The following is an 18,735-nucleotide window of genomic DNA, read 5'->3' as shown; positions in this document are numbered from 1 at the left end:
TACTGTCAAGATGAAGTATGATTTGCTTGTTGGGGATATGCACATCCCCATTGAGGTAACCTAGTGACTATTCGAAAATTATCCATTTCCTTTTGCGATTCGAAAAAGTTTGTCAAGAAGACTTGATCAACCTCATTGACGGATTTCTTTCGATGACCATGAGATGGATGAATCGAGGAGTCACAAACCTCTGTTCCGAGCTTTCACCTTCGGTTGCTTAGAAGAAAAATGATAGATTTAGTTTAGTTTTCCCTGTTTTCTGCTTTTAGCGTCCCATAGAAAAGTACCCCGAAAAATTTGTATGGTGGATCCGATCTCTCCTCTCGTAGTTCGTCATCACCATGGATAGATCTTATGTATGCGTAGGAAAAATTTGTTTCCCATGCAACGTTCCCCAAGAGGGACCATCGAACACCTCCATGTGTTTGAACTAGAAACATAAAACTGAAGGTGCCATTAAGAGCCCACATGGGGCAAGCTGGCAACCCCACCCCTTCTTTGCTGAATGCACCAAATGATAAAGCAAGACACGAAGAGGATCTAGGTAGGCGGGACAGCTAGGGGGGCAAGTCAAAATCACGATCACCTATTGTCTATCACCATGTGCCATGCTCGCGCCATCTAACCGCTAATGTATACCTCAAGTTCAACGCCATCATGCACAAGGTAGAGCATCTAGGAAATAGGACATGTAGGGAGGACTCGTTAGGGCTCGAGCACATGTAGTCCACCTCCATATCCACACGTCATTGCACCACTGTCACACACCTCATACCCATCGTCAATGTGCCCCAGTCGACATCGCACCTCGAACGATCAGGAAGATGGTGGTTGTCCCCTCCCCCCCCCCATCATCGAGGAAGACGACAACCGTAATAGTGCCTCGTGCCATCGTCCCTCGATCGCCACCCAAGATAGGATCTAGCGGGTTAAGTGTAGTCTCAACCGCCCACCTCAAATGCAGCCTCCTCGAGTCACCCCGACTAGCCATCCCTGAAGCCAAGATGTGCATCGAGGGATGTGGCTCCCAACATCTCGCGAGGAGAGAAGCCATATCTTTGTCGTCTGTGGAGCGGGCGTTTCCTAGCAGTTTCTTCCGGTGGTGGCAAGGGGAGTGATTAGGGTAGAGGAGGCCGAGGATGGTGATGTTGCACCCATGAGAGTGACACGGATACCAATAACAGCTTGATTATAACTATGGCTACACGCTATATTTTTTACCTCCTCCTTGCTAAAATATAGTGCATTGGTTTTAGGGGAAATGTAGTGCATCTTAACGATAACTTGCATGCTAAGGATGACTTAAGAGGTTTTTTAAGGCTCTATGCTTTCGCTTGTTGTGCCCGTCCTAATGTGCATTGTACGATGAAAGAATAAAGTAAAATGCTAATATACACTTATTTTGTCAAGGATACAATACTTATACATTCATTTTTACCTTGGTGTTCGGATTTTTGACTCTTAATATGCACAAGAATATTAACTACAATCATATGCAAAATAAATAGTAGTGTGGGTAGTGTTTGAGCATTATATACGCTATCATTTTAATAGGCAATGTAATATGTATACAGATTAAATAGTGTTAATGCACAAGATATAAATTATTTTTCGAAATAAAGGCAAAAGCTTTGCGTCGCCGATTAATTAAAAAGAAGAGAGTTGCTCAATTAATTCATGAAAAAACGGACGAAAACCGATATAAATTGACCACAAACGCACAACCACAACGCAAAGTGATCCCCGATACAAGCCATCGGGTATCCCAAACCACAACGATAACCCAATCCAAAAGGACGGGCCGAGATACTGAAGATCAAGCAGCTACATACATCTTCCCTATGACGCTACTCTTCTTACCTTTGCCCACCTTCTCGCATTTGTCTCTTATCTTCGTCCTCGTCAGGAGGCAAGCAATTTACATGTCCAAATCAGGTTAGCAACCTCCACGTGCGCAAGTAAGTCGCACAACTTCTTTACGAAGGGATCATCTGAAAGAAGAGTAGGTGTCATCCAACCTCGCTCAATCGTCACGTCACTTACTGCAATCACTTGTCATAAGGTTAATGCACAGGATACAAATCATAGTTAGTTATGAACCTTCTGTTGTTCCTAAGACACAAACCGACCTTAGCTCAGTTGGTAGAGCGGAGGACTGTAGTATTGCAGATCAATCCTTAGGTCGCTGGTTCGAATCCGGCAGGTCGGATGTTTTTTTTTATTTGTTCTCATTCATCTTGCTGTTATTTTTCCTCCCCTGCTTTTTCTTTCTTTCTATTTTTTTTCTGTTTGCCATGTGATAAAATTTCAACATATGTTCTCAGAAAATCATCATACCCCAAACAAAACTGAAGCCAGTTGGTCAAAAAAATAATGGAGCGCGTAAAAAGTTACCGCCGCACTAGACCCGATTCAATTTTGCAATAATGGGTAAAATTATCTCCCTTGCCTTCCACGAATTTCAAATGTTGGAGGCTAAACTTTGCAAATATAAATCAAACATTGATTTATTGCATGTATACATATAGATAGATAGATATATGAACTCCCTTTTTCATAAATTTTACATTGTAAAGAAAACACGACTTCCATCCTGTTTTTTTGTCGTGGACATTCAGCCTCCCTTGGAGATCAACATGAAATCCATGCAGATGTAGGCATCAACCCAACGTCTATTTGCACATCATGTTGCACATAGTGGTAAATAAGCACAACTGGTCTTCGCCTGGTTGGCCAGCAAGATAGACTATGGACGGCGGAGAGATTGACAAAAAGAGGGTGGCCAAATTGTGGACTTTGCCCGCTTTGCAAAGAAATTGAGAAACAAGAGTAATCCTTTCTTGTTTTGAGTATGGCCGTGTCGGCAGTTGTATCAAACATTCTAGTCCCCTCTTATTTAATATATGAGGCAAATCTTTTGCCACAGTTTCAAAAAAAAAAAAAAAGCACAACTGGGGTAAACCGACAAACAATCTGAGATGCTCAAAAGTATGTATCAATATTGCAGAAAGAAACATTACTTATTACTGCCATCAAGCCATGTATCTAAGTCATGGGTAAAACCGTCTTATGTTACCAGAAATCCTCCGGAAATGTAGCAACAAACCTTAGCCTCAAGAATTAATGATGTTTGTGCAACCACAGCAAACATGAAACCTCAAATTCTCGGGCCTCAGCTCCCAAATTAAGGAGGGGGAAAACGCCGTGGAATTGCCAACTTCTCTTATTAATTTACAAAACTGGTAACTTCTTATGCGCTGGTGATCAAGCAACTGAAACTAAATTTGCACCTAGTATCTTTTCTTGGGCCACCTTCTCGAAAGAATTCTTGGGAACACGGTAACACAGCACCTTTCATTTACAAAAGCAGCCTCCTGATGTCGCTGAAGTTCAATGCCAGCTCCGTGAAAAACTTGCCTGTTCCACAGTGTGACATACAAGGAAGAGTGTAAATGACACAAGAGCAGACAGGTGAAATACAGGGCTAAGATGATCAATACCTCCTACTTGCCCGTCAAATATACGATGATCAGCAGACAGTGTCAGCATCATTTTTGTTACTACAGCAGCCTTCTCTGTTCCTGGACAATGCAACAAAAGTTTAAATATGAATGCAACTATTTTGAGCAGGGTGTCATATGTTCAAGAAAAAATACCATCATTGTCCATCACAGGCTCCACAACCTTGTTACCCCGACCAACAGCAAGAATGCCAGCCTGGCAGAAAGATATGAAAAACGATTTATCAGTACAAACTCAAAGGACCCCTTATGGGACAAGGGACGAGGAGGAACCTGTGGAGGATTAATGATTGCACAGAAGTGGTCCACCGGATACATTCCAAGATTTGAGATACTGCATAACCATGCATATGTAAAGAAGTCAAATGTGGAATATCATACAGTTCGACAGCATTAACTGTAAATTGCAGTGTCAAACATGTACGGGACACTTGCCTGAAAGTACCCCCCTGGAACTCATTAGGAGCAAGCTTCCCAGCACGTGCCTTTTCGGCTAGCTGTTTGACCTACAATAGTTAATAGGTGGACAATAAATCTTCCATATCCACTGAAACACTGAAATTAGTCTAAAGTATGTAAGAATTTTGTATTTTTCATGCTTCCATATGCAAGCTAGATTCCGGTTCACAAATAGAACTGAATGCAAACAACTTTGACACTATCTCGTCACTCTGACGCAAAAACATGCTGCTGAAGAATTCTGCTTAAACTTTAGAAGCTTGTCATACCTCTGAAGATATTGCTGATATAGTCTTTTGATCCGCGTTTCTTATTATAGGAGTCATCAGGCCCTATAACAGCAAGGACTATCATTAAAGAAGTCCAACATATGATAATAACAACTTTTGTTTATAATGCTGCATACCTTCTCTGTAGCAACAGCAATTGATATATCCACTGACGCACACTTCTGGGCTTCTTCCTTCGAATTGTCCCAGTAAGCTGGCAATTGATGATAAAACATGAGATTTACATAATAAAGGCTAACAAAGTACTAGACATACCCAGAATATGTGACTGGGCATTTAAATAATCAGACAAAGCACGAACTTCAAGAAACACAAACTCCGATGCAATATCATCGTTGAAACTGACCTAAGTTAAGATGATTTTTTTTCATGTACCATCTGATCAACATGGAAATGAATCGTGTTCGTGTTCAAGGAGTTGAGTTTTATCATAGGATTCTACAACTGTCCCTAGGGACACTAAAATCAGCTTTGCAAGATCGGCCATATAATTTATAATATTCCTCATCAGTCACTCAAGTGCACTGACACTGTTTTTTGAGTAAAGAAATGTCTACACCAAGAAGGGTTGCACCTGATATATCTGATTTAAAACAAAATCCGGTTGTCTTTCCTAAAATAAAGAATAACTTAATTTTATATTGACATTAATTGTTGCAGCATCTCTTAAAAAAGAAATGTTGCAGCATTACCATTTGCTTCAGGGACGTTCCTTAAGGCAAGTGCCACAGCTTTTATGACAATATCATTTACTGAAACTTTAACACCGTGTTGCTCTGCAATATTAGAATGAACAAGGGGAAAGGGGTTACCCTGGTTACCAAATTAATGAAACGTCAAAAAAGAAGATGAATATACACCTTTGAGTTCATTCCTGAATGCAAGCAAGGGATCCAGTATAACATCTGGCAACGATATCACACATACAATCATGTCAACAAAGCCATTAAGATTACAGAAGGTACACAGAATGAATACAAACCTTTGGATAGGTACAAATGTGGAGTAGTCTGTTTGGATTCAAGTAACCTTTTTGCAATCACCTACATAAATAACTTTTGTCACTGTTAGGAAAGCAACTTGTCTATATTGAAGGCCCAAGGGGCATATATATATTACACATCACTTGAGGTGCAAGGAAAGTAAACATAGACTAATAAGGACTCCTAGACTAATACTAATAGACTAATAAGGACTCCTAGACTAATACTAATACTTCCTAACACCCCCCCTCAAATGCAAAGCGTATGCAATAGCATTGCATTTGAAGAAGTGTAATACTAAAGAAAATGATAATCCAAATCCGCGTCTTGAGAGTGTCGTCGTAGCATGAAGAGTCTTCAAAACTTGTCGAGTCGCCGAAGGAGATAACGAAGAGATGGCACATCAGAGGTAGACACCGCATCACTTGAAGATACAAGATAAGTATCAAGAGAAGATGGGTTGTCAAAAGAAGATGGCACATCAAGAGGATAAAGCATTGTGCAGAAAATCATAGTCCACGACAACCGTCGGCGAAAGAAGCTCGGCGGATAAGGCACGATGGACGTAGATCGACAATGCAAAAGAAATCCAGACAATCCTATAGAAAACAACAAGGGCAAGTAGGCCACAAAAGTTGCATAGAAAGGATCAAGACCAAAGAAAGGCTGACGGACTAAGGTATGGTGGACTCGCATGGCATGAGAAAACACAAAATATCAACGGATTTGGTGGACGCAGCGGAAAACAAAGAAAACTAGAAAACACACACTAGATTAGGGATGATGGCAGCGGAAGAGAAAAAATAATATCATGGCGGCGAAGGCCAATTCCAACCAGAGTGTGCGTGAGACGGTCCTGACTGTGTAGACGGTGGTTGCTCAGTGCGGGAAGCCTGAGTCACAATACCAGCAGTACCCGTCGAGGAAGAACCTGAAGCAGCGAGCAGAAGCTTAAGTCTCAGAATATCCTGCTCGGTCAAAGCGATGGCTGAAGCTGTCGAGGTAGATGACGAAGTCTCTGTAGATGATGATTGCGCCTGGCGCAAGTGTTTCTTCTTCGTGGTAGCAGTGGGACTCAATATGACCATCATTGTTGCAGTAGCCACAATGTGGACGGGGGCGACCTGAGTCTCCAGAAGGAGTGGACAAGAGCGGCGGAGCACTCGAGTGAGAAGGGGTCGGTGCAGCAGGTGGCGTAGAAGTAGCCCGAGCAGTGAGCACCGAGGGAACCTCTAGTAAACCAGCACCACGTAAGCGAGTCTCCTCAGCAGGAATCTCAGAAAGCGCCTCCATGAGAGACATACGGCCACGAGCAAACAACTGAGCACGCCGGGGCTCAAACTCCTTACGGAGCCGAGACAGGAACTCGTAGACGCGATGAAACTCCAAGTTGGTCTGGACAGCCTGGCAACAGGGGCAAGTACGACAACCAGCAGTGCGGAGAGAATCGAGCTGGCGCCAGATAGCAGAACTCTGTGCATAGAAGTCATCGACAGTAAAGTCACCCTGCTGAAGAGCATGCTCCTGACGAACCACGGAGAGGTATAAGGCATCACCAGAGGGCGCATAGCGCTGACGAAGGCGTCTCCACATCTCAAAGGCAGTAGGAAGGCCCAAAAACTCAGAGGCAAACTGAGGCAGAACACTAGCAGTGAGAACAGCTGCAGCACGAGCATCATCATCAAGCCACTGGGTGTAAGCGGACAGAGCACCGTGATACACCTGAAGAGCCTCCTCATAAGCCAAGACCTTTGCATCATAAGCACATATAGCAGCCTCATCAGCAACCTTAGCTGCATCCTTCGTAGTCTGAGGAGCATCCGCAGGAAGAGCCGGAGGGATCGGCGGAGTGGGAGCCACAGGAGGAACCGGACGTGACGGACAGCAGACCTCGCCAGAATGAACACCCCAGAGACGGATGCCACGCATGTGAATGCGCATAAAGCCAATAAACTCGGTGTAGTTACTACCATCGAAGATCACCGAACAATGAGGGACAGCAACATAGCCCGATGCAGTACACATTTTTTTTTTAGGAATCACGTCGGGACAGGAGAATCCGGCGAGAAGACGGGATCCAACAAGGCGCCTCGATCTGGCGGGAGTGGGCGTCGGTAGAGATAGGGACGAGATCCAGCAGAGCGGCCGTGGTAGCCTCGATCAGCGCTGGTGTGACGAGCTGGCCAGCGCTTGGTGTTTGCGAGAGGCGGCGGTGAGATCCAGCAGCAGCAGCGACAGCAGCCAAGAGCAGATCAGGGGGAGTTGCAGATCCAGGCAGCCAGAAGAGGTGGCGAGATACTTCGGCCAGGTGCAGATCCAGCACCAGAGGGACTTCGGCCTGTAGCGGATACTTCGGCCAGGTGCAGATCCAGCACCAGAGGGACTTCGGCATGTAGCGGATACTTCGGCCAGGAGCAGATCAAGAGCAGTAGCGAGATCCAGCACCAAAACAGCCGGGATCCAGGCAGCCAGAAGCAGGCGTTGACGCGAGCGGAACGGGAAGCCACGCCAGATGCGAACGAGACGGATGCGGGGAGAGGAGATTGGATCGGAGCACGAGTTGCGCGTGCGAGAAAAAAAAAACTAAGACTCTAATACCATGTTAGGAAAGCAACTTGTCTATATTGAAGGCCCAAGGGGCATATATATATTACACATCACTTGAGGTGCAAGGAAAGTAAACATAGACTAATAAGGACTCCTAGACTAATACTAATAGACTAATAAGGACTCCTAGACTAATACTAATAGACTAATAAGGACTCCTAGACTAATACTAATACTTCCTAACAGTCACTTTTGAAAATAACAATGCATGTATTTTGACATTGTAAGAGAAAACTTGACCCAGTTAATCTGCAAGAAAGGTGCTATTGGTTTTTTATTTTGAAAGATGTATTCCCTCCGATCCATATTTGTACCAAACCAGCGACAATTAATATGGATCGGAGGGAGTAATGTTATCAGTGGCAAGATAGCAATTAAAGAGAAGGATCATTTTTGTATTGGCACTCATTTACACCTCTAATTTCCATCCCAGCATTAAACTTCCGTCTCTCTGCACCCCACTGTTTTGTGTCACTCCCCTCACAGGTGGAAGCTATTTTGGTTGTCAGGAAAAATGCCTCAGGGAAGTTGCAGACACCATTTCCAGATACGTGATACCTGTTAAGAGTATTATATCTATAGCCATGTGACCTTTCATATTTACCCTATTGTATAAGGGGTTTCCTGCATATTCCACACTTGTACATGTATATATACTGGCCTATGGCCTCCTGGAAATACAAGTTGCATATTTCCTAACATGGTATTAGGGCTAGGTCAATTTTTTGCACGACGCAACTCGTGCGATTGATCCGTCGTGGCACCGCCGCTGCTTTTTTTCTCCCCCATCCTAGCAGCCGGTCAACCCACCGCTCATCTCCTACCGATCGTGTGGATCGAGCCGCCCCCGCCCACAGGATCAACGCCGCCGGCCCCCCCGCTCTCGAGGTCCCGCTCGACGCTGCAGCCCGTCAACGCAGGATCGAGCAGCCCCCGCCCACAAGATCGACGCTGCCGCCAACCCCGCTTGAAGCCGCCGGCCCCCGCTCTCGAGGTCCCGCTCGACCCTTGAAGCCACCGGCCCCCGCTCTCGAGGTCCCGCTCGACGCTGCAGCCGGTCGACGCGATGCCGCTGGCCCCGATCTCCTCCACCGCCCTCAGGATCGACGCGACACCGTTGGCCTCGATCTCGTGGTTCCGCTCGAAGCTGCTGGTCCCGCTTTCGATCTGCCCGGTGCCCTCTGGATCGCATCTCTGACAGCAACGACCATCGCTGCTCGTCTCTCTTTCGGCCGGCTACCTCGGGACTGCTGCTTCTCCCCCTGTTGCTGGTTCTCGTCGCCCCTGCCGCCTGAAGCTCTAACTGCGGTTGTCGCCGTTCTCTGTACTGCTGCTGCCGGTGACTGCCAAAAAAAATGTCTACAACATCAGGCTATGTTGTCGTTCCTCGTTATCCGGTGATTTTTGATGGCACTAACTACACCGAGTTCGTTGGCTTCATGCGCATTCATATGCGTGGCATCCGTCTATGGGGTGTTCTTTCTGGCGAGGTACGTTGTCCACCACGTCCGATTCCTCATGTGGCCCCTACTCCACTGACGCCACCGATTCTTCTTGCGAATGCTAATCAGGCCGCGAAGGATGCAGCTAAGCTTGCTGATGAGGTTGTTGTGCGTGCTTATGATGAGCAGGCTTCGATTTATGAAGAGTCCCTTCACACGTATCATGATGCTCTGTTTGTTTATACTCGGTGGCTAGATGATGATGCCCGTGCCGCAGCTGTTCTCACTGCTAGTGTTTTGCCTCAGTTTGCTTCTGAGTTCTTGGGCCTGCCCACCATCTTTGAGATGTGGACCCGTCTTCGTCAGCGTTATGAACCCTCTGGTGATGCCTGATACCTGTCTGTGGTCCTCCAAGAGCATCCTCTTCAGCAGGGTGGCTCCACTGTTGATGATTTCTATGCACAGAGTTCTGCTATCTGGCGCCAGCTTGATTCTCTCCGCGGTGCTGGTTGTCTTACTTGCCAGTGTTGCCAGGCTGTACAGGCCAACTTGGAGTTTCATCGTGTCTACAAGTTCTTGTCTCGACTCCGTAAGGAGTTTGAGCCCCGACGTGCTCAGTTGTTTGCTCGTGGCCGTATTTCTCTCATGGAGGCACTTTCTAAGATTCGCGCTGAGGAGACTCGCTTACGTGGTGCTGGTTTACTTGAGGTTCCCTCTGTGCTCGTTGCTAGAGCTTCTCCTATGCCACATGCTGCACCGACTCCTTCCCGCTCGAGTGCTCCGCCACTCCTCCTGGCGGCCCTGGCCACCCCCGTCCCCATTGCGGCTACTGCAACCTGGATGGTCATGTCGAGTCTCAGTGCTTCCAGAAGAAGAAACACCTGCGTAAGGTGCGGTCATCATCTTCAGGGACTTCTTCTACTTCGACATCTTCAGCCACCGCTCTGACTGAGCAGGATATTCTGATACTTAAGCGTCTGCTCGTTGCTTCAGGTTCTTCCTTGACAAGTACTGTCGGTTCTGTGACTGATGCTTCCTGCACTGAGCAACCACCTTCTACAGTCAGGTACATCCCCATGGGTTCTGGACTCTGAAGCTTCTTTTCATATGTCTTCTCATTCTTCTGCTTTGTCCTCTCTTAGATTGCTTGATTTTCCTGTTCATGTACTCACTGCTGATGGTACTCCTCTTTCTGTTGCTAGTAGAGACAACCTTACCACCCCTTCTTATTATATTCCTGATGTTGCCCATTCTCCTCGACTTACCATGAATCTGTCTTCTGCTGGTCAACTTAGTGATTCTGGTTATCGTGTCATCCTTGACGTTGACTCTTGTTCTGTTCAGGATCGTCGCACACACACTTTGGTTGGGGCTGGCCCTCGCCACCGTGATTCCCAGGGTCTTTGGGAGTTAGACTGGCTTCATGTTCCTTCCGCTGCCACCACTATCGTCAGTTCATTCGCTTGGGTCGCCTCCGCTACCGGTTCCTTCCAGCAATGGCATCATCGACTTGGTCATCATTGTGGTTCTCGTTTGTCGTCTTTAGTTCGTCGAGGTCTTTTGGGGTCTGTCTCAGGAGATGTCTCTTTAGAATGTCAGGGTTGTCGACTTGGCAAACAGATTCAGTTACCATATCCAAATAGTGAGTCAGTGTCTCAGCGTCCTTTTGATTTAGTCCATTCCGGTGTATGGGGTTCGGCTCCCTTCGCTTCGAAGGGGGGTCATCGATACTATATTATTTTCATAGATGGTTTCTCTTGTTACACATGGCTTTATTTATGACTTCTCGCATTGAAGTGTTGTCCATTTATAAGCGTTTTGCTACCATGGTTCACACTCAGTTCTCTTCGCCCATTCGTGTGTTTCGTGATGACTCCGCTGACGAGTATATTTCTAAGATGTTGCGTGGTGTTCTTGCTGAGCAAGGGACTCTTTCTCAGTTCTCTTGTCCTGGTGCTCATGCTCAGAATGGCGTGGCTGAGCGTAAGCAACGTCATCTTCTTGAGACGGCTCGTGCATTGATGATCGCCGCCTCTCTCCCACCTCATTTTTTGGGCTGAGGCCGTCTCCACCTCCACCTATCTCATCAATCTACAGTCGTCCGCTACTCTATAGGGTGGTGTTTCTTTCGAGCGTCTTTTTGATCGTTCTCCCGATTATTCGATGCTTCGTTTGTTTGGTTGTGTTTGCTATGTTCTTCTTGCCCCTCGCGAACGCACCAAACTAACCGCTCAGTCTGTTGAGTGTGTCTTCTTAGGCTATAGTGATGAGCATAAAGGCTATCGTTATTGGGATCCTATTGGTCATCGGATGCGTATTTCTCGGGATGTGACTTTTAATGAGTCTCGTCCCTTCTACCCGCACCCATCTTCCTCGACATTTTCAGTGGATGATATCTCTTTCCTCACTTTTCCTGACACACCTATCACCCCCATCGAGCCTTTGTCTATTCGTTCTGCTACCTCTGCTTCTCCACCTCTTGCCGATTTGCCGCCACCATCTCCCTCGGTTTCCTCGCCTAGCATGTCACCGGATTCTGCACCTTCATCTTCGGTGGCTTCTTCGTCTCCACCCCTATTCTACCTCGGCGATTTCTCCTTATATTCTTCCATCTTTTCCTCAGTATTTCACTCGTCGTTCACGTAATGTGGATACCTCGGCAGATGTGTCGTCCTCCTCGTCTCAGCCTACCTATGATTTGCGTCCTCGTCCACGTCCGCCTGTTGATCACCTTGGATTTCCCACCGCTGGTGCTGCTGTTCTTGAGTTGACTTCTTATCGTGAGGCTGTTGTTCATCCTGAATGGCAGTTTGAGATGGCAGAGAAGATTGTTGCTCTTGAACGCACCGGTACATGGGATCTTGTTTCTCTTCCTCCAGTTGTTCGTCCCATCACTTGTAAGTGAGTCTACAAGGTTAAGACTCGCTCCGATGGTTCTCTTGAGGTTACAAAGCTCGTCTTGTGGCTCGTGGCTTTCAGCAGGAGCATGGTCGTGACCACTATTCGTACACTTCTTGTCATGGCCTCTGCACGCCACTGGTCTGTATCTCAGCTTGATGTTAAGAATGCCTTTCTTAATGGTGAACTGCGTGAGGAGGTGTACATGCAGCCACCACCTGGGTATTCTGTTCCTGATGGCATGGTATGTCGTCTCCGTCGCTCTCTCTATGGCCTTAAGCAAGCCCCACTATTCGTACACTTCTTGTTGTGGCCTCTGCACGCCACTGGTCTGTATCTCAGCTTGATGTTAAGAATGTCTTTCTTAATGGTGAGTTGCGTGAGGAGGTGTACATGCAGCCACCACCAGGGTATTCTGCTCCTGATGGCATGGTATGTCATCTCCGTCGCTCTCTCTATGGCCTTAAGCAAGCCCCCCGCGCCTGGTTTGAGCATTTTGCCTCTGTGATGACTGTCGTTGGTTTTTCAGCAAGTGCTCATGATCCGGCATTGTTTGTCCACCTTTCTCCACGTGATCGGACTCTTCTCTATGTTGATGACAAGATAATCACTAGTGACCACCCCGAGTATATTGCCTTTGTAAAGGCCTGTCTTAATGAGCAGTTTCTTATGTCCGATCGTGGACCACTTCGCTACTTTCTTGGGATTGAAGTCTCTTCTACCTCTGATGGCTTCTTTATATCCCAGGAAAAGTATATCCAAGATCTTCTTGCTCGTGCTGCTCTTACTGACGATCGCATTGTTGAGACTCCCATGGAACTCAATGTTCACCTCCGTGATACTGATGGTGACCCCGTGTCTGATCCGACGCGTTATCATCATCTTGTTGGCAGTCTTGTCTATCTAGCTGTCACTTGTCCGGATATCTCTTATCTGGTTCATATTCTGAGTCAGTTTGTCTCCGCTCCCACCTCGGTTCACTATAGTCACCTCCTTCGTGTTATCCTATATCTTCGGGGCACAATCTCTCACCATCTGTTATTTCCTCACTCCGGTTCTTTACAGCTTCAGGCCTATTCGGGTGTTATGTGGGCTAGTGATCCCTCATATCGACGTTCACTTTCTGCTTACTATGTTTTTCTTGGTGGTTCTCTCATTGCCTCGAAGACGAAGAAACAGACTGCAGTTTCCTGTTCGAGTGCAGAGGCTGAGTTACGAGCTATGGCTCTTTTGATGGCAGAGGTGACTTGGTTACGATGGTTACTTCAGGATTTTGGTGTTTCTGTCACTACACCTACTCTGCTATTATCTGACAGTACAGGTGCTATTAGCATTGCGTGCGCTGGTATGCAGGATCAGGTTATTGCTCTTCAGTATTGTGTCTTTCGAGTTACAGTTGACGGATTTTCTAACGAAGGCCCAGACTAGAGCGCAGCATGGCTTCTATCTCTCCAAACTCAGTGTTGTTAATCCGCCATGAGTTTGAGGGGGGTGTTAGAGTATTATATCTATAGCCATGTAACCTTTTGTATTTACCTTATTGTATAAGGGGTTTCCTACATATTCCACACACATGTACATGTATATATACTGGTCTATGGCCTCCTGGAAATACAAGTTGCATATTTCCTAACAATACCTTCATTTTCACTCTTCAGAGTGGAATCACAGTCTCTTCATTTTGGAGAAGGGATGGCACCAATTCCAACTAAGAGGTACCTTCATTTTCACTCTTCAAAGTAACACCACTAGAGGCTCATGCCCAAAAAAAAATAGAGTTGCAGATTCTGTTGCTTCAATACCTTCATAGGGAAGTTTTTTATATTTAATGAGAAGCTGGAACACTTTGCATCAGCTTGAGGCTTCTTGACACGAAGCAAAGACTATGGACAAACAGGGCCTAGATGTGGGAGTTGAGAAGCCAACTTCGATGTTAACCAATATGTGGTTGCTCCCAACAAGATGCAAAGATCAAAAGGCCAGACAAATTTTGGCATTACAATTTAAATTATATTTTGAAATGAAGTAAATTTTTAGATAGATTGGTGATCCTTCTTTTACAGTTTGTGATGTGTACCGAATACATATCTGAATTAGGTCTTTCATAGAAGTGTTTGCCGATGCAACAAAAATAAATAGGTAGCCAGACACAGTACCTTGCGTATCTGAGTATTGGTTATATCTTCAAATGTGTCGCTCTTTGGTGAAGTTGTCTGAGAGTGAACTTGGGAATCACGAGCTGGCTGGGGCAAAGGTGCAGCTGGAGCTGTCTTTTCTTTCGCTGAACTTAAAGCAGTGCCTGACTTCAGTGCAGCCAAAACATCACCTTTCAGAAGGGTGCCACGGGGACCTGATGCCTTCAGTAAAGAGGCATTAAGACCATGTTCCTTGATCAGCATCTTAGCTGCAGGGCTGATGCGGCTCATTACTGGGCTTTGTTCAGCTGCATCAACTTCGACAGTTTGTGCTGCACTTCCACTTGACTCATCCTCCTTATGATCACCTCCAAAGGAGGTATCAGCAGGTATCTTTTCAATATCATCGGATTCTTCAACCTTCAAATGGACATGGCAAAAGGTAAGTACTGCTGACTTGAAAATTCAGTGGCCAGTGAAATAAAACGAAATATCAACTAAGCGTGGAGCTATACCGTGACATAAATGGGTTGTCCAACCTGAACATCCTTTGAACCTTCAGGTACTAAAATCTTGGCCAGATAGCTGCAGAATTAAAGGGGTGAACCAAAATGAAGATGTGTACATATTACACAGATATGCATGGGACAGAAGAATAAACATAAAAGGCGGGCAAGCACAAGTTATACGTAGAAGTTTAGAGCAAAAACACAACACTGTATACCAGTTCAGTACAACAGAGCAATATGGTACAATAACAGAGGATTTTTTGTAAATAAAAATTGCATAATGTAACAACCAAGGTCAACAGATAGCGTACACATAGTTGTCACAATGTCTGTCCCAATAGTGATGAAATTAGTTAAAGATTAATCAGTTTCACAGGGATTACTGAAACCATTCTATGCACATTTCATAGAGAACTTAATTACACTTGTATCAACTATGGATTTAATGTGAACTAGCAAAAGCAATATAGGGAAGAGAAAGGGTTGTCAATGTAGTTTGGATAAGTCAGCCAGCGAACCATGTTTTTCTAAAAAAGGATGGGCAGAAATGTAACAAGACCTGGCAAAATATTTAGATTACTTGCAGCTAGAAAGAATGTGGGAGCCATAAATTCCGATGGTTGCTAGTCAAAAATAAAATAAAATTGAATGGCAACCTGTCCCAAGAGCATTCTAACATGTTCTATCACTGCATGGGAATTCTAATGAAAACTATATAACTTGTTCAGCAAAAACCGGATTACGGTGAACTATGGAAACTTTGCTGAAACTCATTTCCTTTAAGGAAACACTTGATATATACTATTATTTGTAATTAGAAAAGAATGGCATGAGAAGAGCCAACAATCTCTCATCAAATGCAACGGAAAGTGGAATAAGAGGACAATACCCCTCTTCAAGAGTTTCGAATTCGAGCGTGGCTTTGTCAGTTTCTATCTCACAGATCACATCACCAACCTCTATCTGCAAACAAGATGTAACTTTAGAAGGTAGTATACCTAGAGTTACTGAGAGATAGAAATGTAAAGAACCCTATACTAGGATATTCAAGGCATATCATGGAAGATTCCTATAGCAAAAGCCTCACCTTATCGCCTTCCTGTTTTCTCCATTTTGTGATGTTACCTTGATTCTAATAAAAATCATGTTAGAGTGTCAAATATGTATAAGTGGGGGGAAACGTAATCATCAGGTATTAGCATGACCATTTTTAAGCTCTTACCATTGTAGGGGACAGCGCTGGCATCCCAATCACCATGTGTGGCGGAAGCCCTGCCGAAGTTATAAGAGCAAAATAATGATAAAATGGACATTATTCGCTATACATGTTTAAGTACATCTTCACTTGAAGATTAAATTGCAAATGTAATAAAAGAGAGAGAATGTGATGGCACAAGTACATAGTGTAACAAAAGGATGTGCTCGGGATTCAATAGTAATTGCCATCAAGATACTACATATAATTCAAAGTCCTCAGGCTACTAACTTCCCTTGACTGCGCTTGAACTTATGTCTTTGTTTACAAATTATACTGAACAACGATCAGGAAGCACTAAGATTCTAAATCTTGAAAAACTGGCATTTCAATGAGGTTCAAGTTCTGACAAACAGGCATTTCACAGTTCAGTTGACACAAGTTCTGGCAGAGATGAATTGCACAGGATTCATAAGCTATGAAACATTTGCATGGATTGTTTATGCAATAAAAATGGATGCAGAAGCTTATTCTAGTGTATATAATATTTAAAAAAACATCTTCACCGAAAGCGCACGTGCATAACTGCATATGTTTCTCGGGAGAAAAAAAACATGCATTCCCAGAGACCATGTGAAAGTTAGAACACTATACCTGCCGACGAGAACCATCGGGCCTGCATACCAACCTGCAGTGGAAATACCATATAAGTAAACAATTACGCGAGAAAATGGATTAAACTTTTGACTAACCCTGTAATGTCCCCAGGTGGATGCTGGAAGCAGCGGTGCCGGATTCGCTCGGGCCATCGTGGAGCCCCGAACCCAGTCGATCGGTCCAGATCGGGGCTGAAGTCCGCTCCCCTGGTTCGCCAAGGCCACCTGGCCATGTTGTCGCGGGGCTCCATGGGAGAGCAGCGCAGGGGAGACGCGTGGGTGGACGGCTGCGCGGGAGATAGCTGCAGGGAGGCAGCGGCGCGTCCGGAGGAGCATGACGGCGGCGGCCTGGACGCCGGTCGGGTAGGGAGGAGAGCAGACGACACGGCGAGGTAGGGCGGAGAGGCACTTTCGGCGGCGCCGGATTTAGGAATTCGATGATGCCCCGTCGAGATTGACTCTTGGAGAGGAAGGATGGCCGGTACAACTGACGGATGGAGGGCTATTCCGCGCCGGGCCGGGCCGGCAAAGAGCTACTTTACCTCTGATCGATTCTTTAAATCACTTTATTATAATTTTATTATGTTTTCTATGTCATGCTTTAAGCTCTCGAGAGAGCTATATGAGCATCTAAACATGTTAATACAGAAGTTCTGGTGGGACTGTAAGGATGGTCGTCGAAAGCCTCATTGAGTCTAGACTTGACACAACTCAAGGCAAGGGGAGGGTGGGATTAGAGCATCCCCTAGTCGTTGAGCCTCCCACGAGACGTTTTTTCGTCGGTTGGGATTGTCCCGACGTACTTTTAGTTTTGAAGGTGATTTTTTTCACTCGTTGTGCTCCTAGCCACCAGACCGGACGCTCTACGCCGGCCACGCGTCCTTTATGTGGTTCACGTGTAATGTGCGGATGAGAGAGAAAAGATAGGAGAAAGAGGGGATGGGCGACTCATAATGGGCCATTTGCATGCAAAAAGTAGTGTCGACGCCCCAGACGCCCCAAGGGGTTGGGTTTGGCCTGGGTCCGTCGGTTCTAGTTTTGATCAAATCCGACGTAAAGTAAGGCGTTGGGGCGCGAGTGGGGCAATTTATCGCCGTTAACGCTAAAAAGGGCGTCGTGAGGGCCTATTGGGGGGACGAGTGGAGATGCTCAGGGTTCAAAGATTTTGAATTTTTCAATCTAGCAATGTTGGCTAAGCAGGGGTGGCGCATCCTCCAGCAGCATGAATCCCTTAATGCCGAATTCTGAAGAGAGTTTACTTCCCTACAACTTCTATTTTACACGTAAACATTGGTTCTCACCCTAGCCAAATCTAGAGGTCCATTATGAAAGGAGTGGAAGTTCTAAAACAAGGTCTTATTAAGTGCATAGGCAATGAAGTTGTGCTACGGAATCGAGGAGGCTCTTATGCTGCAGTGTACTGCCACAATGTTGTAAATTACCTGGGCAGTTCTACTCTAGCCATCGATGGCCAGATCGACCAAGCGACGCTTGAAGTTATCACATGCGGAGAGGCTTTAGCCCTTGCAGAGATCTTCTACTACATGATTTTGTCATTTCTTCGGACTTCAAGTAGGTGGTGAGCGACATAAGAAGGGGTAACCAGGGGCGGTATGGCTCCATTATCGCAAAAATTATACTTCAAGCAATTAGTTTTCGTTGTAGTTTTATCTTTGAAGGGCTAGACGTTAATGACGAGGCCCATACTTTAGCTAAGTACTCTCTTAATCTGAGTCCGGAGCGTCACGTTTGGCTGACCAATCCGCATGATCCAACCATATCCCACCCCATGTGGATTATCATCAATAAAGCTTAGCTTTTCCCTAAAAAGCTTTATTATAACTTTTATAATTTACAAATTTCTGTAAAGATCGCTAAAAAATACAAAAAATTTAAAGGGATAGATTGATTTTTTTAAGGGGCGTGCTATGCGTTTGTCGCCTAATTTTTTTTAAATATCGGCCCGTGATGAGCCATCAGTTTTGACACATCGAGCGGGAGAGCGTACCATCCATCATTGCAAAACATGTCTTGTTTTGA

General features: G+C 45.5%; 1 protein-coding gene and 1 non-coding gene across 3 annotated transcripts; one reads left to right on the top strand and one right to left on the bottom strand.

Annotated features, from left to right (window-relative positions):
* The first annotated feature begins 2,124 nt into the window (after positions 1–2,124).
* TRNAY-GUA lies at positions 2,125–2,209 on the top strand. The gene is given in 2 exon segments: positions 2,125–2,161; positions 2,174–2,209. It is a non-coding gene; the product is annotated as a tRNA-Tyr (tRNA).
* A 792-nt stretch (positions 2,210–3,001) lies between these two features.
* On the bottom strand, positions 3,002–17,223 carry LOC123407015 (dihydrolipoyllysine-residue acetyltransferase component 1 of pyruvate dehydrogenase complex, mitochondrial). Of its 2 annotated transcripts, XM_045100045.1 has the most exons (17): positions 16,792–17,222; positions 16,694–16,727; positions 16,067–16,116; positions 15,932–15,976; positions 15,734–15,807; positions 14,851–14,920; positions 14,357–14,755; positions 5,253–5,313; positions 5,131–5,175; positions 4,963–5,046; positions 4,387–4,463; positions 4,250–4,312; positions 3,957–4,027; positions 3,795–3,855; positions 3,657–3,717; positions 3,501–3,581; positions 3,002–3,417 (listed from the first exon to the last, which is right to left on the bottom strand). In XM_045100045.1, the coding sequence occupies exons 1-17, from the start codon at positions 17,029–17,031 to the stop codon at positions 3,359–3,361; spliced, it is 1,575 nt and encodes a 524-aa protein (XP_044955980.1). In that variant the 5' UTR covers positions 17,032–17,222; the 3' UTR covers positions 3,002–3,358. The 2 variants fall into 2 exon arrangements, with proteins under 2 accessions (XP_044955980.1, XP_044955981.1); XM_045100046.1 differs by lacking the exon at positions 4,963–5,046 and having other exon boundaries at positions 16,792–17,223.
* Positions 17,224–18,735: the final 1,512 nt, after the last annotated feature.

The sequence above is a fragment of the Hordeum vulgare genome, chromosome 7H (genome assembly GCF_904849725.1).
Source record: "Hordeum vulgare subsp. vulgare chromosome 7H, MorexV3_pseudomolecules_assembly, whole genome shotgun sequence".
NCBI classification, from domain to species: domain Eukaryota; kingdom Viridiplantae; phylum Streptophyta; class Magnoliopsida; order Poales; family Poaceae; genus Hordeum; species Hordeum vulgare.
The sequence above is the reverse complement of the archived record's forward strand: the minus strand, read 5'-3'. Positions and strand labels throughout refer to the sequence as shown.

What these genes read in the sequence shown, in the direction of transcription:
- LOC123407015 (XM_045100045.1), bottom strand. Translation starts at nt 17,031, where the DNA reads ATGCTCCTCCGGACGCGCCGCTGCCTCCCTGCAGCTATCTCCCGCGCA. An exon ending in CCAATACTCAGATACGCAAG is followed by an intron (nt 5,314 to 14,356) that starts GTACTGTGTCTG and finishes TTATTTATGTAG; the next exon opens with GTGATTGCAAAAAGGTTACT. An exon ending in TTGCTGTTGCTACAGAGAAG is followed by an intron (nt 4,313 to 4,386) that starts GTATGCAGCATT and finishes TTGCTGTTATAG; the next exon opens with GGCCTGATGACTCCTATAAT.